This window comes from Chanos chanos, chromosome 9, assembly GCF_902362185.1.
Source record: "Chanos chanos chromosome 9, fChaCha1.1, whole genome shotgun sequence".
In the NCBI taxonomy this organism is placed as follows: Eukaryota; Metazoa; Chordata; class Actinopteri; order Gonorynchiformes; family Chanidae; genus Chanos; species Chanos chanos.
In genome coordinates, this window is record NC_044503.1 from 30,181,984 (window position 1) to 30,204,483 (window position 22,500).

Below are 22,500 nucleotides of genomic sequence, written 5' to 3' on the forward strand. Positions count from 1 at the left end.
AGTCACCTCACCCACTGCCATCCTCTCTCTCTCTCTCTCTCTCTCTCTCTCTCACCTCATCAGCATTAACCCCTAGTCTAGAAGCCTGACAGAGAGAACACAACAGAAGTGTTTTCATCTCCTTCAACACTCTGCATATATGAACCGTGGCTGGCTTTATAGCCCATTTAAAGCATACACAAACACACATGGAGGAGAGAGAGAGCGAGCGAGCGAGAGAGAAAGAGAGAGAGAGAGAGAGAGAGAGAGAGAGAGAGAGAGGTGCATGGCTTGTTGTTGTTTTTTAAGAAAACGATAGGTGTAATGACCCTCTCTTAATCATTGAAAACAACATTTCTAGATAAAAGTGACCAGTGTCAGTAGCTGCTTTTCCTTAATCAGCAACAGAAATACGGAGCAGCATACCCTACTTGAATACTAATAGTCATTAAAACGTTCCTCATCTCGTAACATCAAATGGACAAGATGTAACAGATAGTAATGAAATATTTTTTGGTTCAATACAGATTCAATTCACTTCAAACACCATGTTATCCCCGTTTAAAAGTGAAATAAGCCGCTGCGTTTTGCGCGAATCCTGTAACAGACCTGTAACAACGTACAAATGCTCTTACTACAGCTCCCTCTAGAGAACGGAAAAAAATATCACATTTTCCCAAGTATAACATAAACCCTCGCATATCGAGGCTAAATCACTCCGCTTAAACCGCTCTTTGCTCGGGAAGACTGTCGTATTTCAAAAAGTTCAGAGTCAAGCAGGACATAACGTTGCTTGCTCATCTAAAGAGTCAATATTTGAAGCGATTCGACTCTTTCGCGTTAAACGCGGCATTGCTCGGACGGATGACTCACAAGGCTGCAGGATACCAACCACTACAATACCCCCAAGTTCTCATTTACTGGCATATGTCCGGGATGCTTTAGTTGCGCCAAATAGTACAAGAACCGCAATCAACATATGTACCTCAGTTCTCTTGGCATCTGTTTCCCAGATGCCACCACCAATTTAAACGCGCTTTCACAGAATAGGATTAGAGTTTGTGCGTGTATGTTGGATACGACTTTCCACTCTCCCCACATAACCCTGTTCTACACAAAGCGCGTTTTTGCCCATCAGCTGTAAATCGTACTACCTACTTCTTTCATCTGGATGTTTTATTAATTATAAAGACGTCTCTGAGTACGTTTTCAAGGTCCAGAGATTTAGTAGGGTTGAGCACCGGCTCTAATTGATACGCGTAATGTATTATCCGTACGGACGTCTGAACTACGCAAGGTTACGCATCGAGGTAAAGTTACGGAGCTTTTTTAGGGAACGTATGGTAATTACTCCCGCTCCTGGAACTTAAACCAAACCATATGGGGTGAAATTAACTCTTTCTTGGATGTGGTTTTTGATCTTTTTATTACAAACACAGGAATTTGTGTCGCCTAACCAGTTGCCTGAAATAGAACAGAATAGAATAGAATAGAATAAAGTAGAATAGAATAGAATAAAGTAGAATAGAATAGAATAGAATAGAATAGAATAGAATAGAACAGAACAGAACAGAACAGAATAGAACAGAATCGAATCGAATCGAATAGAATAGAATAGAATAGAATAGAATAATCAAAAAATCTAATCAAATCATATTGTAAAAATTCAAATGAGTTTTTTTTCTAGCAATTCTAATGCATCCACAAAAATAAAAACTCAACACTTTCTTGAAAAAGCAATGGCACTTTTCTGATGATCAAACAAAGCCAGTGGCTTCAAATGGATGAATTATTTCAGAGAGAAAAAAAGAGCTTGTACACAGAATGACCTGTATGAGTTTAGATCAACACTGAAATAAAGAATCAGCGCTGCATTCTTCAGTTATTTGTCCAAGTGTCGCAGACCGTACTCACTGGCTTTATCAAAGGGGATCTGGCGGCAGGAGTCAGAGTCGGGGGCCGGCCAGGGGCAGTAGTACACCGCGCCGCCCTCCACTATTCCCGGCTGGGAGGTGTTCGCCTTGGGAGCCCCAATCAAGACGGACATACTAGGGGGAAATGAGAGAGAGAGAGAGAGAGAGAGAGAGAGAGAGAAAGAAAGAGAGAGAGAGAGAGAGAGAGAGTCAGTCACGCATTTATGCCGAAACACCGTGTTTACATGCAAAATGAGAAATTCAGACAAACAAACGGACTGGTGCGTGCAGTTCTACCCAGGTTTTGAGATTCACACGAGGCTGAAGCGTACTGAGATTCGTGTCAAATTTTTCGAGCACCGTTCGGTATGAAATGTCAAGAAAATGAAATGTCGCGCTCTTTTTTCCATACGTTGTACTAAATAACCGATACAGGTTCGTGATAAAAGATTGAGATTAACATGTATTTCGTACATACACACATATTTAACTTTGTCTGAATATCTTGGCAACTTGGACGTCGTAAACAATGTCAGACTTTGGTCCACTTCAGTGGTGCTGAACATTGGCGTTACAGAACGCATGAGGTTTTGTCTCAACAGCACAGCATTTTTTTCACATAACAGGAGTGATGCGGCCGACTCTAGTAGTATACGAAGAAGTTTATAAGGAATTAGGGATACGTCAAACGCATTACTTACGTGTTTCTGTCTTGTGTTGGGCGATAGAAATCTATTGAGTATCCAAAATAACTTCCCTCGGGTCCGTTGTATATAGTTGTTTTCTCCAAATCCAGGTTAAACGCAGCAATTCCATAAACAATTAGGAGAAAGCACAAACATTTACGGAGAGACACCTGAACAATTTTCAACAGCATGGCTGAAGCCCCAAATCACTTCCAGAAGTAATCCAAATATTTGAGTTTAAAAAAGAAGGTGAGATTATATTCCTCGATAATGGCAGGGACAGTTAAATCCGCCAGTTAGTCCCGTGCTTGGCTGTCAAAACTCTTGTGCTTGCTCCATGCATCCGTTACACTCCCCGTGCAACTCGCGCGCCTTCTGATGGGCTCTGCCTTGGGCTCTTGCATACAAAACATTATAACGAGCTGCGCACGAGTCAGTGCTCCGCACCACATCACATCACATCACACAGCGCGCGCCCCGAGCCGCGTCACCCTACCAGTTCCTTTTATGGAAGGCACTTTAAATCTATGACAGAACAGAGAATTACTTAATACTAATAATTTAGTAAGAAGCCTACATACTACTTTATCCAAAAAATGTTGCAACTAATAGACTGGATTTTCAAACATTAAAGGGTAAGACCCTGCAGGGTCATAAAAAGTTGCGATTATTAACCTACCACCGAACGAACATAATTAAGGGTAATTATGTGCGCGAGGCGCCCAAATTTAAACATAGGTGCTTGGAGTTAGCGCGGTAAGTATAACCTTTGTGTCCCAATGAAATATCAGTGCGGTCGTTTTCATGCCAAACCAAAATATCAAAGTCATACCGAGCCATTTCCTTGTAGTGAAACTAAAAATAGAACTCGCAATTCACATCTGAGGGCAAGACGCAGCTTGCTGACAGGCACCGTCTGGGTGTCAGACTTTTAATCTTATCTGAGTGAAGTCATTCTTAAACACACACACACACAACCCTCTGTCATGCCAACATTATCCGGCCCTTGTGTTTCTTTAAACAACACAGACTGTCTGTAAGCCTCACTGCTTACTACTATACACTATATACTATACTGCTGAGACTTTTAAAGTGTCTGGCACGTTGTTTTGTGGAGTGCTGCTATTCCCTTAGGCTCCTGAAACGGCGAACAGCTTAAAATTGGTAAAAATCAGTCAGAGGGTTAGATCAATCACCATCCACGTTGCTGCTGACTGCATCTGTGCAAGACCAGCACCGATTTCATGGAAAACGGGACGTTTGTAGAAGCTTTTTCTTTGCCCCTGCCCACGTGATGAAGGACATTTCTGAGTTGAGATGGGGCATTTCTTACAGACAGCGGTCGGTGGCGCGTGTTAGGGAGCATAGTGAAAGATATCGTTTTCATGTGATTTGAAGCGATTCAACCGTGGGTAGAGACGTCGTGGGCGACGACCTTGACCTCGCGAACCAGATGGCGAGTTTCAGAAAGTCTCAAGGTGTCTTTTTTTTTCTAAATTATTCTCTCAAGAGATGTATTATTCTCTCACCGCGGGATTCGCCGTCTTGGAAATTCTCACCAAATTGAATTTTGTGTGCGTGTGTGTGTGAGTGTGTGTGTGTGTGTGTGTGTGTGCGCGCGCAAGGAAAAGTCGAGCTCCATATCGAGACGTGCACATGTGGATTAGGTGGGTTGTCCCCGTGCAATGATCCTGCGGATATTCCCGGGGCCTGTGGGAACAGCAGGGTCAGGGACTACATCAATCATGCACTGCACTGGATCTCCCATCAGAGTCAGGTACAATGGAGAGACTGTTAACATGTCACTGGATTACATAAAAATATATTCAACTGGAAAAGACATTGATCATAAATTGCAATGCCCAAACATGGGTATTTTGTACAGCGTCTCTGGGAATGAGTGCTTTTGGTGAATAGAGGTGGGGTGAAATAAGTGTGTAGGATGTGTGTAGGATGTATGTGTGTGTGTGTGTGTGTGTGTGTGTGTGTGTGTGGGAGAGAGAGAGAGAGAGAGAGAGAGAGAGAGAGAGAGAGAGACCATGTCTGTTCCTGCGCAATTTGGTCACTCTTTTATCCAGAAAGTTATAATAGGAAAAACAAAACAAACAAACAACATCTAATAGCATTTCCCTCTCCTCATACATATCAAATATATATATATATATATATATGTGTGTGTGTGTGTGTGTGTGTGTGTGTGTATATAAAAACCCTTTTCCAAAGTGACACACATGTAATGAAATACACTTTATATTGCCTTTGGAGGACACACGTGTTTTACGTATGTAGTGTGGACCATTCCCGGGGAAAGGCACATGCGGAATGCAGACGCACACGGAATGCATTTAGGGGGTGAGGGACAATTTAACCCAGGTGTGATACATTCTCCTAACCCTGAGAGAACACGGAACAATGACAGAGGAGCGTTCACATGACTTCCTGCTTCATATCTCGCATGACCCCTAAGAGATCAGAGAAGGGGATGGGGGGAGAGGGGGAGGAGGGGGGGGGGGGGGCAAGGCAGAAGGTAAAAAGAAGAAAAGAGAGAAATCAGAGGCCACATTTGAGAAGGGGAGGGGAGGTATTCAAAGGAATGGATTGATCAGTATGTGAGAGAAACAGAGAGAGAGAGAGAGTAGAGAGGGAGAGGGAGAGAGAAAGAGAGTAAAGAGCGAGAGAGAGAGCGAGAGAGAGAGAGAGAGAGACAGAGAGAGAGAGAGAGAGAGAAACAGAGAGAAAGAGAGTAGAGAAGGAGAGAGAATGAAATCAAGGGAGCCATGGAATGGTAAAAGAAGCAGACGGTAGGGATGAGGCCAGAGAGAGAAAGAGAGCGAAAGAGAGAGAGAGACAGAGAGAGAGAGAGAGAGAGAGAGAGAGAGAGAGAGAGAGAGAGAGAACTATTCTACCTCAAACACACATAAGTAAAGATTAATGTACAGGTATTAAAAGACAAACTATCTGCAGGAGCCAGGACACTCAGTAGAGACTCAGTTTATACCGACTCCACTTACTCAAGTAGCGTCTAAAGAACTCCACGGGACCGCAGAGACAAAAACAGAGAGCTGACGAACACATTTCACCGGACAGAGAATGCCGCGGCGGTGGAGTGATACATGAAAGAAAGACTCGGCCAATGTTTTCGTATAGTCACACAGGTGAAATATTTAAAAACCATTAAGCTCCAGCAGGTCTGATTCATCACACATATACAAACACACACACAGACACACACACACACACACACACACACACACACACACAAAAGAAAGCTGTGAAGATGACCCCCCCCCCCCCCCCCCTCCAAAAAAAAATACCTCGATAGTTGTTTTGGAAGGAGGAAGACTTTTTGCGTCATAACTCTGTATCGAACAGGTGAAGAAGTTTAGAGATTGTCTTAAGTAAAAAGAATATTCTTTTTTTTTTTGGTGTGCGGGGTCTGTATTTTTTGGAGAGGGTGTGAGAGCAACCAGGGTTGTGGTGTGAGTCAGTGGGTGATTTGATATTACACACAGACACGTACAGAAGATGCTGCTATTTCGCAAGCACATCTGTGATTGTTTTTAGTGTCATGTTTGATAAAAAGAAATATAAAGTACTCACACACACACACACACAGTCATATCCCATTGCAGACATATAACCTTCTCTCTTGCTATATTTCCACCTCCCTCTCTTTCTCTCTTTCTGGATGATTTTATTTATGATAGTTGTGCTCTTAGTACTAAGGTGTCTCTATAAAAATCAATATGTGCATCAGATAAAGAATTGCAACTAGACACAGACATAAACACACACGCACACACACACCTCACATTGGGCATGTGAGAGAGGCATAATGGGTTCTGCATGGTCTCTGTATGAGACGAATCTGTTTAATACTGAGAGAGAGAGAGAGAGAGGGAGAGAGAGAGGAGAGGAGATGAGAAGGAGAAAGAAAGCTGGAAAACATTCTCTGAATTCCCTCCTTGTCTCTTTAAGGCACGAGGCCAGTGAACTCGATGCAGCGAGAGGACAGACTAATATTGCGACGTGGATTTTTGAGAAATTTCAAGCGCTACGCATTAAATTAGTGAGGTCAGATTTCACACTTAAACACACAAAAAGGTTTACCTCATTCTTAAATAGATGTCAACTCTATCTGATCAAAAGGACAGCATAAACAATCTCGACCCTACACCTCTTTAAACACTTGATTCAAACTTAGGTAGGCTATATATCACGTACCGATAAACTCGTCGAGGGCCAGGTAACCACTCTAAAATATCCCATGTTTCTCCAGAATTAATATCGCTATTATTTTTTAACCTTGTGTGGACTCACCCATCTGTCTAACATTAGATCGTGTTAATAATAATTCACTGCACAGTTTAGGCTTGTCACAGAACCGTCGGACCCATGCATCACCTAACGGCCCAATGTAACCGAACCTCGGCCAGCCGGCGGCGGGATGACGCGGGATTGTTTACGGCATATTGGGTGAGGCCAACGGATTTGAAGCTACGGCATTCGCAAAGTTTAGATCAACCCCGCCAAGCGTGTTTACATCAAAGCTTCAATGTCTTGATAACTCCCAGCCGACCCAAAGTTAGCCAAGTGTTTGACGGGACAAATTGAACAGGGACCATGTGGTCTCCATAGAATTCTACTGCCATTTTACGCCAATAAAAGTCAGAGAAAAAGCAGTAACACCCAGAATCTGGTTTTAAATTGATTTTCTTTGCCGTTCAATGGATGGAAAATAGTGGCTGTTTGATGCAGTGCCAAACAGACGTTTCTTCGAGAGTCTGATGAAAAATTTGGGTTCCGCTGAAAATGTGGCTTTTATTTATTTATCATTTTTTTTATTTTGTTGTAAGACCGTGCCATTTTTTATTCAACGCGTCGCCTAGAACATAAAGGATCTGTTCCATATGTTACAAATGCATCGGGCGAACGTTTTTAATTATCTCCTCGTCTGAACTTCACCGGTCGAACTGAACTACAGGCGTCTCATTCAAGTGAGCTCAGGGATTCTAACAGGCCACGGAGGGTCAGGTCCCGTGACATCATATATTCCCCGTGCTGTGTGTATTTAGGCTCGGAAGGGGGGCGGTCTAGCGGGAGGAGGAGGAGGAAGTTTGCGGAGGATTCCATGGTTTAATACAGTCCGAATTACCCGCACGTCTTGAAGGTTCATCCATAATTTTGTTAGGGGGGGGGGGGGGTTACTGAAAATGTATCCAAAACTGTTTAAAAGTTTGATGGTTACCCTAGGTTGATCAGTTTGTTTCCACAGTGCGACATCCCACCACCGGGAAGTTTATTTGCCCAAAAAAGGCGTCATAGATGTCAGTCTGAAGAGGTTAACATGACTGTTAAATATGGAATGGTGTGTTACTTTTCTATCACTATTCAAATGTTAAGATCATCTGTGTCTAATGATGAATAACAAGTGTTTCTGAAAGCCTATTCTGTGCGGTTCTGCGCTTTAGGACATAGTTGAGATTTTTGTATCTTTCGAATCAGATGTTGGATAGACCATAGTGAGTAAGGGACCAGTGTTGCGAATAGGATGTTTTGGGGAATCTGGTGTCGAGGCAGATGAGTGTTTTTGGCTTGATTTGTAACTCTGTTCTGTGGATTCTGGTGGACCCAGAGGTTAATTAGCTGTATCATCTGGTGGGAGTAAGGAGACAAAGGACACACAGAAGGGCATGAAGAAAAGGGGTGTTTATTTTTGGGTGAGCCTTCAGAATCAGAATAAATAATGTGTTTTGTTCATCCTTCTTTTTTCTCCCCCTCATGCAGAAAAAAACAAAAACAAAAACAAAAAAAAAAAAAACAAAAAAATGACAATAAATACGCGAAACAGGTCGCACAGGAAACAGACCGGTGGAACAAGCGGCAGGGTGGGGGGGTGGGGCGTTGGACTCATGTGTGACAATACATACACCTCTTCATTCATCTCTTTATACCTCCTCCATTTTATCTTATCCTTACTCCCCCTGCCATCTCTCTCTCTCTCTCTCTCTCTCTCTTTCTGTGTCCTGCATTGAGTTATAGTGCATTCCTTTCTAAACCCATCCAAACGGCGGAGCGTGTCCAGTTCCTCAGGATCAGGTGAGTGTTGGGAGAAACACACACTCCAGTCTGTTCAGGAGATTAGCCATAAACCAGATGTGCTACATCTTCAGCCCAAAAAAAAAAAAAAAACAACTTTGGTCAAACAGTCCCTTAAATATTCGCAATAACCAACGATGATTATTTTATTTATTTTTTTTTACCTTTGATTTAAAAAAAAACAAAACAAAACAAAACCAAAAAAAAAAAAAACAAAAGAAACAAACCAAACATCCACACCCGCTCACAGCTCCGTGAATGACTCGTTCTAGGGTCTCAGTAGACTTTGCCTTTTAAAATGTTTTTTTTTTTTTTTTTGTTCAGTACACATTGTGATGTGGAATGTCAATAAAAATATACTTATATATATTAACGCCAGCAAAAAAAAAAAAAAAAGAAAACAAAATGAAAAGAAAAAAGAATAACATTGTGTTATGAGCTACACATTAAACAAAGAGAACTTTACCAAAAAAAAAAAAGCAATCATTTGTTCGATTCAAAAGATTATGAACATAAAAACAAAGTTGTCTTGTTGTTAAATATACAAGCCAGTTGAGATGTGGAAACAAACGAGAGCATTAATGCATTTCGTGTGTGTGTGTGTGTTTGTGTATTGAGATTTATAGTCTCTGTTTCTCCCAAGTTCAGCTGAGGCACTGTGTTGGCCTCTGTAAATGTAGTGTTACGGGAGTGGAACTGTGTGAGTGGTCCTTGAGTTGCGAAGTTTCCCAGCATTCCTGAAGCGAGTGGGCGGAGCCAGATAGAGGTGGGGAGAGAGTGAGAGAGAGAGAGACAGAGAGGCAGAGAAAGAAAAAGAGAGAGAGAGAGAGAGAGAGCGAGAGGGAGAGAGAGAGGTAAAGAGGTAGGTGGTTTAATTGAGGGAGGGTGACCTCTCAGTGGTCCAGAGGAGTTCGATATATGGCCATTTGGTCTGGAGACAGCGTTTGATGGGCGTGTCATCCGTTCGCACCATAGGGTCCTCAAAACCCATGACCACAGCAGTGCCCTCAACATAACCCACCTACAGAGAGAGAGAGAGAGAAAGAGAGAGATCACACATTTGATACATACTTAAGGTTCAGTTTGACAGTTAATGTGAAGTGCTGACCCATCATTAAAATGCACCGGTCTTGAAACATGATTGAACTGGTGTGTGAGTGAGGATGGTACAGTTGGTTGACACACATTTGCCCTCTCTCTCTCTCTCTCAGACAGTCTGTTTCTGATGCACGCTCAAGCCCCGAGCGTTACAAACCTGGCCTCCTGCGATGACATCATCAAACCTGAGCCCACACGATGGCTTCCATATGGAGGGGCACTCGCTCTGTGTGTGTATGTGTGTGTGTGAGTGCTGTGCCCTGAATACAGTGTTATGGTCAATGTCTTTGTGAGTGTCTCTGAGTGGAGGATGTGTGTGTGTGTGTGTGTGTGTGTGTGTCCTACCCCATATTTTCTGAGAGAGAAGCGTGGAAAAGAAAGATGTTTTCAGGTTACCTCACCGAACCTTTGTACACTCTATGTGTATGTGATTATGGGTTTTACATGGCATGTCATGGGAAACACATGTGTATGTCTGTGTGTGTGTGTTGAGGAATGCATACATGCATAACATGCCTTACAAGCTGTATTATGAGGACCGTGTGTGTGTCCACTGCCTGTCTTCGCCATGTGTCATGGTAAATGATTGTGTCCGCGTGTAACGGTAAGACGGCAGTGCAGATTTCAACGAGCTGGTATCGAGTGTCATGCGAAATGCGGTGATCCATGACAACGACTAAATCCGGAAAGTTCTACTGGGGATGATCCAAACTCTCAGAACTTCAGTCACGTCAGTCAATCAATCAATCACGTTTACCGCACTGTAAACGGACACAACCCTAAAACTGCAACACATACACGCACGCAGACACGCGCACACACACACACGAACTAATAGCAAACCTAAATTATGCATGTGTTTGAAACAGAATGTATGTATTCAAAGAAAGACATGGTCACAGTTGACTTTCAAGTTCCATTAGACTATGTTTGAACTCCACTGGGAGAGGATTAAGATGGTAACGTCAACTATCTCTCACTCCCTCTTGTGTTGGAAGGTGGAAGTGCTTATGCTAACAAACTCATCTTCAGTGTCCAAATTACGTTGTGGTAGATGACACACATTCAGCGTGTCGGCTATAGTTACATTTCCGCCGCGGGTTTATACTTCCTCTCACCCCTGTGTGCTATGAGAACAATGCAGGCTGTTTTTGTCACAGACCAGCACATAGAGTTTATTCATCTGCTTTCCCACATCTACATTAATAATCCATAGAAAAAAGAAAAAAAACAAAAAACAAAAAAAAACTTAGGATATGTAATCCCTCCAAGACACAATCTGTGAACACCTGCTTTCTGATTCTCACCGAGCGAGTGTGTGAGCGAATGGAAACTCTCGAGGAGGAAATGGGCCGGGTCTCTGGTGGCCAGTGTTTTGGTAGTCAGGCCCAAACGTCAGCTCTACAGAGCACGGGATTGGGGGATAGCCCTCCAGGTCGTGGGTTCACGCCCCGCCCGCCATTTTGGCTCTTGGTTTGAGAGTAGTTTCCAAGCCAAGCTTTGAAGAGACGGAATTCACCACCATCTTGGCTCTGGGACAGTGTCAAAGAAAGTTCAATAAATGAATTGTATCTGTATGGCTTTTTACGACACAGCCTACGGGCCGACTCGTGTGGAGTTCATAAAAAAACAAAAACAAAAAACCATTAAACAAACTGTTGGTTTTGTCGGGTGACTGTTTGACACTTAAAACAGTAGAATAACACTATTTTAGTCAAAGCTGAGTCACCATTAAGGCTCTGTCACTCTGAGAAGTCGGGGAAATGACATGAGAGAGAAAGTCAGAGTCGAGAGAAAAAGACGTCTGGGGACTAGATCGGCTGTTGGGTTTTTGTAGACTATCTTCATGCCACTGTTTTGGAGTAAAACAAGCCTTCGGAGCAGTGGCTGACACATCCAGTTTTAGACTCTGGCTTCGCAGACGAAAGATCAGATGAAAAACTCTACAGAACTGTTTGGCAGTCCTATTCCTAGTCCTATTCCTGCATAGCTCTGTGCATTTCAGCTGTCTCCCTGCTCAAACACACACACACCCCTCGCTCTACTGATTAGGGCCTTGATAATTAGCTTATGAGTTGAATCAGTCGTGTTACAACAGGGAAAAAAGTCAAATACAAAGAGCAACGGTCCACCAGGAGCAGAACGTTTGATAAAATGAAAAATCATTTGATAAAATGAAAAAGAAAAAGAAAAAAAACCCACATCTGTTTATGTAATAAAGGGTGTGTTATATTACTGATCAGGGTTGGATGATATCTGAAATTTACGAAACGACAAATACCACGTCCACACCTGTGGTTCTTGAGAGGGATTCTAAGCAACAGGTGACCAAAGCAAACCAAACGGTGTAAACTTTGGCCCTTGCTCTTATCAGGAGGAAACCCCTCTAGATGTCTTCAAAGGTTGCAAAAAGTGATCAGACCTTCCGAGAGTGCTCCTAGTCTGGGTGTGTTCCGTCTTTCACAATGTCCGACAGACTCAGTGTACTTATTAGTCTGGACTGGTTTTTATTAAGACACGTCAACACTGTCTGTGTGTGTTTGCTTTCCATAATCTAAATATTTCTCCTACAAGAGCGATATTTCGTACTGCGTAGGGTGCTTTTTTTTTTTTATGGTTTTCTGTAGAGATAGCGACTGTCTTGGCTCTGTGTTTATGCATGTGTTGTAATGGGTCAGTTCCATACGCGAGACGCTATAGTAAGTTTGACTGATATATCAACACACGTCTGGGAAGAGTCAGAGCGGCCCAGACGCAGAGCGGAGACAGGACGCAGCCGGGCTGATACACACTCAAACGTGACGTAAAGCAGAGCTGAGGACTGCTCTAATCTGCTGGCCTAAGTGAGACCTATCAGTGTCCTCCTCAGACGCGGTCCCGCCGGACTCGCGGTACGATCACAACGTTCTCCTTAGCACGGCCGATTAACACGTATTAAAAACCTTCTGGCCTCAGGCTGCGTGACTCAGGCCGACTGGCACGGACAACCGGGTGAATAAAAGGTTGAAAACGACGCGTTTTCCCTCTCAGTCCGACGTGGGACAAAGAGAGAAGCTGAGACGGAAAGAGCAGGAGCCGCGTCTATCCGGTGGCCGTTGGTCCGTTAAGGCCTTTAAAACACCCCTGCCCTGCTCTCTCCGTGTAAAGGCTCTTGTGATCAAACAGGTGCTGGAGCGGAAGGTTCTGGAACAAAAGCCCTGCCACTTCGCTGCTGCTACTGCTGCTAAAGTGCTTGCCAGGGTAATGAAGCAGTCAAAACACACACACACACACACACACAGACACACACACGCAGACACAGACACACACACGCACACACACACTCGCGCGCGCGTTGTCTGAACTAATTCACAGGCGTTGAGAGCCTGTCACACTTCACACTTCCTCTTAAAATGTCAAAGGTCAGTAGGTCACACATACAAAAAAAACACACAAACACATGAAAGAACACACACACACACACACACACAAAAACACACAGGTGGAGTGAGGATGTACAGAAGCTGGCATGTGTAAATGTCATTAGTGTGTTGCGTTTTTTTTTTTAACGGGAATCCGGGGTCTGTGGAAAATGGGAAATGAGGTTTCCACGATCAGGGAAAACATTTAGTTACCAGTGACAGTAACACAGACACCCAGACCACCCCTGCCAAAAAGAAAAAAAAAAAAAAAGGTGGGGGGGGGGGGGCTGCTGAAAGGAGACCCTCACATCTGGACTTGACTGACCAGTAAATCATCTTCCAGCTCTATGTCAGCGGCCATTGGATGCCAACTGGAGCCGTGCTGGAAAACACTCACTTCTGTTCAAATGCACTTACTGCTCTCTCATTCCTGCTAGAAAACCGCCCATAATCGCGTATGGTTTTATGACTTCTCTTCATTTGTTATCCGAGATCCTTTAAGTGACTTGTAATGATGTTTAGAGAAGTCTGATGGTAATAAATGTTTGATGTGTCTCAGAGAGAAAGAGCGAGAGAGCGAGTGACACTCTGTGTTTGATAAACTTTTTATACGTCTGAGAGAAAGACAGACATGTTGCTATGGCGTCTGAATGAAGTCTCTCTAGCAGGTCAGTAATAAAAGGCACAATAAACTCAACATGTCTGGGATCAGACAGGATCAAGTCAGAACTGTGTGCGTGTGTGTGTACGGGTGTGCACATGTGTGTCTAAGCTTTTTTTAATGCGTGTGAAAATGTCTACGTCTGTGTGTATACTGTTTTTTTTTTCTTTTGGAATCACATACATTTATTTCAATCTTTCGAATGTTTGTTTACCGGAGTGGTTTTATTGTATGTTTACGTGTAGATTGTTAAAGCAGTTCTGTGTGTTTATATTTTTAGATTTGAGTTTGGGTACGAGTGTGAGTGCATGTAAGTATATGTGAATGTGTGTGTGTGTTACCTTCTCGTTATGGTTTGACTGCTTGAGGCCGTTATAATGATACACAGGAAATGAGTCTGGAATCCCAGAGTCCTGGAACAGAGAGAGACGACACGCGTCAAAGGGTGACCACTGTGTGTGTCAGTGTACATATGTGTGTGTGTGTGTGTGTGACCCCAGTTTTAAGACAACGTCACACGCTACATAAAATCAACGATAGATGATACTCCAGTTTAAGTCAAAAGCATCATGACGGACATCCTGTTCAATTAAAAAATAAATAAATACACGAATCAAATCAAATCAAATAAAACAAAAAACCTTCATGAAATTTCTCAGTCTGTTTTAAACAACTGCGAGATGCCAAACCCACACGTTGAACCCGCTGACAAGGGGAAGACGGGGGAAAAAAAAAAGAGTTGCTTTTTTAAAACATTTAGTCTGGCTAAAAGCAAATTCAAAGCCCACTGAGAACTTGTATTCTGACAAGCAGCTGGAGAATACTAGCATCAGTCTAAGACAAACTATCAGTGGAGCTGCCTGCTGAAAAAAAAAAAAAGGGGGGCAAAAAAAAGGCTGAACAGGGCCAAGGAGGCCTTTGGTCCAAGGCAAACGATCCGTCAGATCCAAAAACACGCCTCACACAGGAGCCAAAATACCTCCAGTCTAGCTCTCATACCACAGCACTGCGTAAGTGCTAGTGCTCGAACAGGCCTGAGCGTGTGTGTCTGTATGTGTGAGACTGTGTGTGAGCGCGAGTGAGATTGTGTGTATGTGTGTGTGTACGGCTGAAATGTCTTTACGTTGTTTAATTTGATGGTAAATGGAGGATTTTGCTTTGAGAGTGTCCCTAATCTATTTCACACAAGACCAGCAATAGTACAACAGTGCCAACAATATCCCTCCCTCTCTCTCTCTCTCCCTCTCTCTCCCCCCTGCTCCACCCTGTATATACAGCCCTACAGCCCCCTCCTCTCCTTTCTCCTCTTCTCTTCTCATTCCTGATATGGTCTGATGCAGGTACTCCACATGAGCTCCGTAAGCATGTGTGAGATGGAGAGAAACGAGGAGGAGAGAAAGAGAAAGAGAGAGAGAGAGAGAGACAGGTTGAGAGAGCACGAGACTGAGAAGGAAAGAAAGAAAGAAAGAAAAAAGGAGGGAAAGAAGGACAGGGTAGCTGATAGACGGGGTACACAGGTTGTTGTGAGGATGGGCCAAACAGAATGAGAAGTGTGTTTGTGCATTACCTGATCGGGAAAGAACTCCATCAGGAATGGCCCCAACAGAACGATACCCAAGCCCTCTGGATCCAGTTTGCTCTTCATAACATTCACACTAACACAGAGAGAGAGAGAGAGGGGAAAGAAAAGCAAAGTTAGAGCAAAGGACAGATTATAGGGTTTGTCTGTTTGACAGCTTCAGTGATACAGTGAGTGTCTTGTGTGTGTGAGACATAATGATAAGCATATGTGTTAGTGTTAGATTCACAGACAGTGAATGTGTATGTGTGTGTGTGTGTGTGTGTGTGTGTGTGTGTGGGTGTTTTTCCTGCCCTTGCTGTCTGAGAGTTGAAACATTGGGGGCTTAGATTAGCGATGACTTACGATGATCAGGAATAGTGCGCTCAGATACTAAATATATCCCTGTTTGGCCGGGGACCTAACTTTCATTTTTCTAAAACAACTACCTCTCTGATTAGGGAAAAAAAAGAAAAAGAAAAAGAGCAGACTTTTCCTTTTTAAGGAAGAAAAATGAAGCTTAGGAACGCTCCGACGCGGACGCGAGCGTTAGTCTCCCGGATCTTGCCCCTGCGCCGACGGAAATCGAAAACGGAGACGGCCGATAAGTCGGCCGATCGCCCCGGGGCGACGGGCGCCTTCTCCAGCGCCCCGAGGTCTTTTGACAGGTCCCCGGTATTTTTTTTTTTCGCCCCTTAAAAAACAAAAAAAAACCCAAACATCCGCCGGCGGTCTGATCCCGATGTCTGCGTTCCTCCGATGTTTGGGCGTAATAAATCTGAAGTTTTGGGACACTTGCCATCTTTGGGTCACATGATTTGGGTTGTGTTGTTTTTCCCATGCCGGGGCAGTTTGGCATTCCATTAACATTGTCCAGTGCGTGTATGGGTTACCACAACACAGTGAGTTATTACGCCATGAGTCAGATATGTCAGATGCGTATCTGACATGTTCGTCTATATGTTGAGGCCCCCCTGGTCTTGTCCTGGAGGTCTGATTGGTCAAGGCTGGAGGTTTTCAGTTGGGCTGCGTACTCGTTGAAGTTTCTGACTGGCCGAAGAGTACACACGCCTGCTTTCCCGGGCGACGGTCAGTGTCACAGATCGGACATGAGGGGGGGAAAGCGGGCAGTGCCTGTCGTCACAGCATCAGTGTGAAACTGTAAGACTGAAGAGGATTGTTTTGAATGAGATCATTCCTACGGGCGCTGATATGAGGGAGAGTATACGTCTGTAGTGAGAGGGACGACAGTGTAGTGTGGAGACTGTAGTGTGTACATGTACTGTATGTAATGGTCGCTCTATCTGTTTGACAGCACTGAAGTGAAAAAACCCTTCTCCACTTTTTCTTTTAAGAACGGATTTGAGACAGAAGGATGCAGGTGTCAACACACACACACACACACACACACACACACAAAAACGAACACACACACACACAAACACACCCACCCCTCTAAGACACACTTACTATTCAGGCTCAGAGACCAGGTCCAAAGCCTTCATAACATCCTCCAGCAGAGAATCTGGAATAAACCCGTTATCTGCAGAGAGAGAGAGAGAGAGAGAGAGAGAGAGAGAGAGAGAGAGAGAGAGAGAGAGAGAGAGAGAGAGAGAGAGAGAGAGAGAGAGAGGTGGGAATACTATTTTGAGACGAGAGAACACAAATAACATCATAAAACATTAATGATTCATCGATGCCAAATGGTCAGAACAAAATACTGAAATCTCAAAAAATGCTGTAAATAACTGAAGTGTTTTCCAATATATAACAAGCCAAGAACATGTTCTAAGACCCTAAGAAGTCCTAAACAGAAAACACACACACACACACACACACACACAGACAGACAGACACACACACACACGCAACACACACACAAAGAGAAAACTAGCAGCCTGGTCACTTGATTAGTCAGATGTAATTCTGTCTTGACATCCATTAAGTGAAGATTAGCCTGTATTCAAGAATCAAAGCCTGTGTAACCAGAGAACCCCACACACCCACACCCACACACACACCCACACACAGACACACAGAGAGAGCGAGCGAGAGAAAGAGAAAAACAAGTCAAGCGTAGGACAGGATGCCTGTTGAATAGCTGCCTCTCTTAACCCCAGCGCTGAAGTCTCTCTCATCATCTCTCTCCATTACATGTTCTCTTCTCTTGTTCTCTCTGTCTGTCTGCCTTTCAAACTCTCTCTTTCATTTGCTCATTTCCTCCTCTTTCACTCTCCATTCCCTCCTTCCCTCTCTTCCTTTATGCGCTGTTCTTTATCTAATAACACTAAACTCTTGTTCTCTCCTTCTTCATCCATCCATCATTTGTAAAGAGAAGAGAGAGAGAGGTAATGAGAGATGAAACATAAGGTGTGTGTGTGCCGTCTGTGACACTGTGTATTTTTACCAGACGTTTTCTGGGAAACTGTAATGAGGTTCATCCTTAAGCTCTATAGAGATGATCCATGTGTTACAGATCACACACACACACGCACACACTCACACTCACACTCACACTCACACACACACACACACACTCTCACACTCTCACACTCTCACACTCACACACTCTCACACTCACACACTCACACTCACACACTCACACTCACACACTCACACTCACACACTCACACTCACACACTCACACACTCACACTCACACAGACACCCCCAAACTCATATCTGAACACACACCATGCCATCCTACTTCTCCAGGTCATATATACTACGGAAACACTTGGGGAAAATCTTACATACACACACATACAAAAGACAGAATTTAATTTTTAACCTCATAAACTCCTTAATGAGTGCAAGAGTGAGTAGGTTTGTGTGCATGTGTGTGTGTGTGTCTATGCACCTGGCTCTGTTGGGAGTGTGTGAGGGGGACTGTGTAATGAGGAGGTCAGTGAGAAAGATCCAACTTTAATGACTATGAGTATCCTCTTTAAACAGAACCTGGCCTAGAACAGCAACAAACAGTAGGATGACCCGATCTCCTGTACACTCATCCACTCCAACACAAATAACCAGACAGCACAGAGAGAGAGAGAGAGAGCTTCAACACAGAGGATGGAAAAGATAATGAGAGAAGAGGGAGAGGTGGAGCATAACACAAGGGAGAGATGGAAAGTGTGTGTGAGAGAGAGAGAGAGAGAGAGAGAGAGAGAAAGAGAGAGGGGCAGTGGGTAATATAGCTGTGTGAAAGTGAATGCATGAGGTGGGGGTGAATATGAGGTTAAATAGCTGAATTAGAAAAGTGTTGGCTGGTTATTCTGCTCACATATCTAGTGATGAAGTGGATGAGATTACAATCGGTCGCTGATAATCGTGGAAATGAAACACACACACACACAAACACACACACACACACACACACACACACACACACACATTCCTGCACTATAAGAAGTTCTTCTGTTATGTTAAACATGACCGCATCTGGGACTAGCAGCCTCTGCGAAGAAAAAAAAGAAAAAAAAAAGTGTGTGTGTGTTTGATGGAGAAAGAGAGAGAGAGAGAGAAAGAGAGAGTGAAAGAGAGAGAGAGGGAAAGAGAGAGTAAAAGAGAGAGAGAACGAGAGAGAGAGAGAGATGGCAAACTAATATTTGCCCAGATGATTCATGTGCATTGCGTTTTTTCAGTAACACTCAAATGTTCAAACAATTTATAAAATATATTGACATATCACACACACGCACACACAGGGCCTCTCTCTGTTTTTGGACCAGACCAAAGGCAGAGAAAGACAGTCTCCATCCATCCAGTGTGAAAACAAGAACAGTTATTTGTCTGATACAGGACCAAACTTTTTTTTTTTTTTCATCTCATATTCCATATTAATTCGGAACAGGCCAATGTGTCAGACAAATAAACCCCAGAGAGGAATCTCTGCAGCACAGGATACAGACCAGGCAGAGGAAGGACACAGAGAGAGGGGTTTGACCTGAGAGAACAGGTGAGGATGAGGAAGATGAGGAGGAGGATGAAATGAGGAGGAAGAATGAGTGGCATGTTAAAAATCCTGTGATCAGGGCTACGATCCACCAAAAATCCAACCTGACCTCTGACCTCTCAAAACCACTGTAGTCACAGTAACATTTCTGTGGATCACGTCTGTTAGAAACATGAGCAGTGTATGTGTGTGTGTGTGTGTGTGTGTGTGTGTCTGAAAGCATTCATGCTGACACAGCTGGGTTGATTACAGGTCTGACGCTGTTTAGCTTTTGGAGAGTAAACATTTCCAGCATGACCTGCTGTTTCTGTCACCAGGGATGTGTGTGTTTTGGTGGATTTGCAGAGAGACATGAGATGTGTGTGAACTTTCCCATCTCCAGTTTGTGTCTGTGAGTCCTTGAAAGTTTGTGCAAACATGTTACAACTGTGGTTTGCAAGCAGAGGTAGCTGGAATCTGCGAGCTGTCACACACACACACACACACACACACACACACACGAAGACAGCACAGCACAGCATATTGTTCTTATAAAAATGGAGAGAAAAGAATGTTGTTTACTGTGCTGAAAGCAATGCATTTCAATTCCTTCAAGAACATTCTGTCTTTTAAAAACCCCCATGATGTTAATGTAAACAGACCAGAAAACACACACACACACACACACCTCCTTCCTAATGAGAATAATTAAGAAAGTCAATCTTATCAGTTTTTTTATATATTGAAAAAAACAAAAACAAAAAAAAAACAACACATCACTGGAGAGTATGTCTGTCTTTCATCTCTTCCCATTAGTCAAATCCTGTATCACATCAATAACTCTGAAATACAGCCTAAGACCCAAAACCACAGACAGAAACAGAAAGTCACTGGGAGACTCTGAGACTTCTCAGAGAGGGAGACAGCACTGAGAGAGAGAGAGAGAGAGAATCAAAAATCAAACAGGATCAGGGTGGGAAGCAGGATCTATAGAGGAGCTCTCTATAGAAATTCCACCGTCCAAATCCCTGTTAATGACGAACACTTCCCAAGAAAGCTGCCTTCTGGAAACTAATCCCTGCTTTCCTCCTTCTCTGAGTTCAGCTTATTAAAGTGTGAGCTTTGTGTGTGCGTGTGTGTGTAATAATGTGTATGTATGTGTGTGTGTGTGGTTTTAATGGCAGTATGCTGTGTGTAAAGTGATCCTTTGGGAGAGTTATCAAAGCGGATGAAGGGTTTAACCCTAAACCTTAAGATAACGGAAACTGCAGAGATCTACTCTTTCTTTCTTCCTTTCTCTTTCTCTCTCTCTCCCTTCATCACAGGATGGTGTATTAGCCCTGCTGATCCTTTTTTTTTTCCTGATTTCCTTTTACCATTTACTCCTTCTCTTTCATAAGCACTTCCAAAATAAAGTGGTACAAAACCACAAATCTTTGAAAAATTCAGTGTTCAGTCTCTCTCTTTCTCTCTCTCTTTCCTGTTCTCTCTCTATCTTGTCTCCTTCTTTCCTCGATTCTTGCTCTTACACAGTACAAGGTAAATAAACACACTGAGTGTTGGATCCTCTCTCTCTCTCTCTGATAAAAGCCACAGAGCAAATAAACCTGTGATCTGCTCTTTCCTGTGCTGGACAAACCCTCAGGCCTACTTCTCCCTCCCTCTCTCTCTCTCTCCCTTTGTGAGGGATGGGTTGACTCAGCTGCTTGGTATGACCTTACAGACACACTGTGGCTGATATGTCTTATGTGTTATGTACACACACACACACACACACACGCACATTCTTGCTCCCTTTCTTCATGTTTCAGTGCTTTGCTGTTTTAATTACCTTCTGGGTCAAAGCTCTGGAACACTCTTCTGGCCTGTTCTGAGGGCGACTCAGGGGCGACCAATGCCATTTCCTACAGAGAGAGAGAGAGAGAGAGAGAGAGAGAGAAAGAGAGAGGCCAGAGAGAGAGAGAGAGAGAGAGAGAGAGAGAGAGAGAGAGAGAGAGAGAGAGAGGCCAGAGAGAGAGAGAGAGAGAGAGAGAGAGAGAGAGGGAGAGGGAGAGGGAGAGGGAGAGAGAGAGAGAGAGAGAGAGAGAGAGAGAGAGAGAGAGAGAGAGGGAGAGGGAGAGGGAGAGGGAGAGGGAGAGGGGGAGAGAGAGAGAGAGAGAGAGAGAGAGAGAGAGGGAGAGAGAGAGAGAGAGAGAAAGAGTCGAGTCAGTCACAAAACATTTTTCAGCCTATTCCACTTTGTAGCACTATAACAATTTAACCATTTCATGTGTTCGGCTACACTTATGATTTTGCACTGCAGTGTGATCCAGGACATCTTCATCACGTTACCCTCAGCCGTCAGCAGCCTGTCAAACTCAACAGGACCACTTCTCATTGGATAGTGTTCCCCTGGACCATTTCTCATTGGCTACCGTTCACTTAAACAATTTCACATTGGCTACTGTTCACCTGGACAAATTCTCATTGGCTACTGTTCACCTGGACCACTTCTCATTGGATACTCTTCACCGTCCAGAAGAGAAGGCGATTTACTGGAGAAAATGATACTCTATGACGATTTGAGAAGGAACAAAAATGCTAGAAGCCACAAACTGAGTGGATTCAAATGGAGCTGAATAGTTCTTTGGCTCTCCCTCACAGTTCTGTAGCTTTAGCTGTGTAGCTGTGCTCCCTCCTCCTGTTCTCCTCTCTGAATTCCTTTTTTTTCTCTCCCTCCATCGGGGTGTTCTTTTGCACAGAACCACATAGATGTTCACAAGGGGTAAGGGCTCTGTTTAATAAAGTTTGTTTTTCACTCGAGCAATCGAGAAAAAAAAAACCCGAATTTCTAAATCTATGACTGTATTAAATCAAAGAAAAATTGAAGACAGAAGAGTTTTGAAACACATTTAGAGAAAAATTTGTTTCTCTCTCTCTCTCTTTTTACAAGCTGCCAATGATGGCAAAGAAAATAGAACAAACAGTGGAGGACATGGAGTACACACTCAGACAATATGTTTCATGACAAGAACCAGAGTGTGTGTGTGTGTGTGTGTGCGTGTGTGTTTGTGTGCGCGTTGCGTAAAGGCAGTGAAATGGCTAAAAGCCTTGAGTGTGTTTAGAGCAAGGCTTCGCTCAGACAGAGAGCGGGTGAAAAATGACTAATACGAAAAATACGGATCAGGCCAAA

General features: G+C 43.6%; 2 protein-coding genes across 2 annotated transcripts in view; both read right to left on the reverse strand.

Annotated features, from left to right (window-relative positions):
- itga8 (integrin, alpha 8) overlaps nt 1-2,769 on the reverse strand; it is a 63,751-nt gene extending 60,982 nt beyond the window's left edge. Inside the window, exons 1-2 of the mRNA XM_030785421.1 lie at nt 2,594-2,769; nt 1,894-2,027 (exon numbers count right to left, since the gene is read on the reverse strand). Coding sequence (XP_030641281.1) covers nt 1,894-2,027; nt 2,594-2,769 — 310 coding nt within the window. The remainder of the gene's footprint in view (nt 1-1,893; nt 2,028-2,593) is intronic.
- A 6,779-nt stretch (nt 2,770-9,548) lies between these two features.
- The window catches only part of mindy3 (MINDY lysine 48 deubiquitinase 3), a 33,632-nt gene continuing 20,680 nt past the window's right edge, over nt 9,549-22,500 (reverse strand). Inside the window, exons 11-15 of the mRNA XM_030783795.1 lie at nt 21,160-21,232; nt 16,866-16,938; nt 15,405-15,492; nt 14,179-14,250; nt 9,549-9,698 (exon numbers count right to left, since the gene is read on the reverse strand). Coding sequence (XP_030639655.1) covers nt 9,549-9,698; nt 14,179-14,250; nt 15,405-15,492; nt 16,866-16,938; nt 21,160-21,232 — 456 coding nt within the window. The remainder of the gene's footprint in view (nt 9,699-14,178; nt 14,251-15,404; nt 15,493-16,865; nt 16,939-21,159; nt 21,233-22,500) is intronic.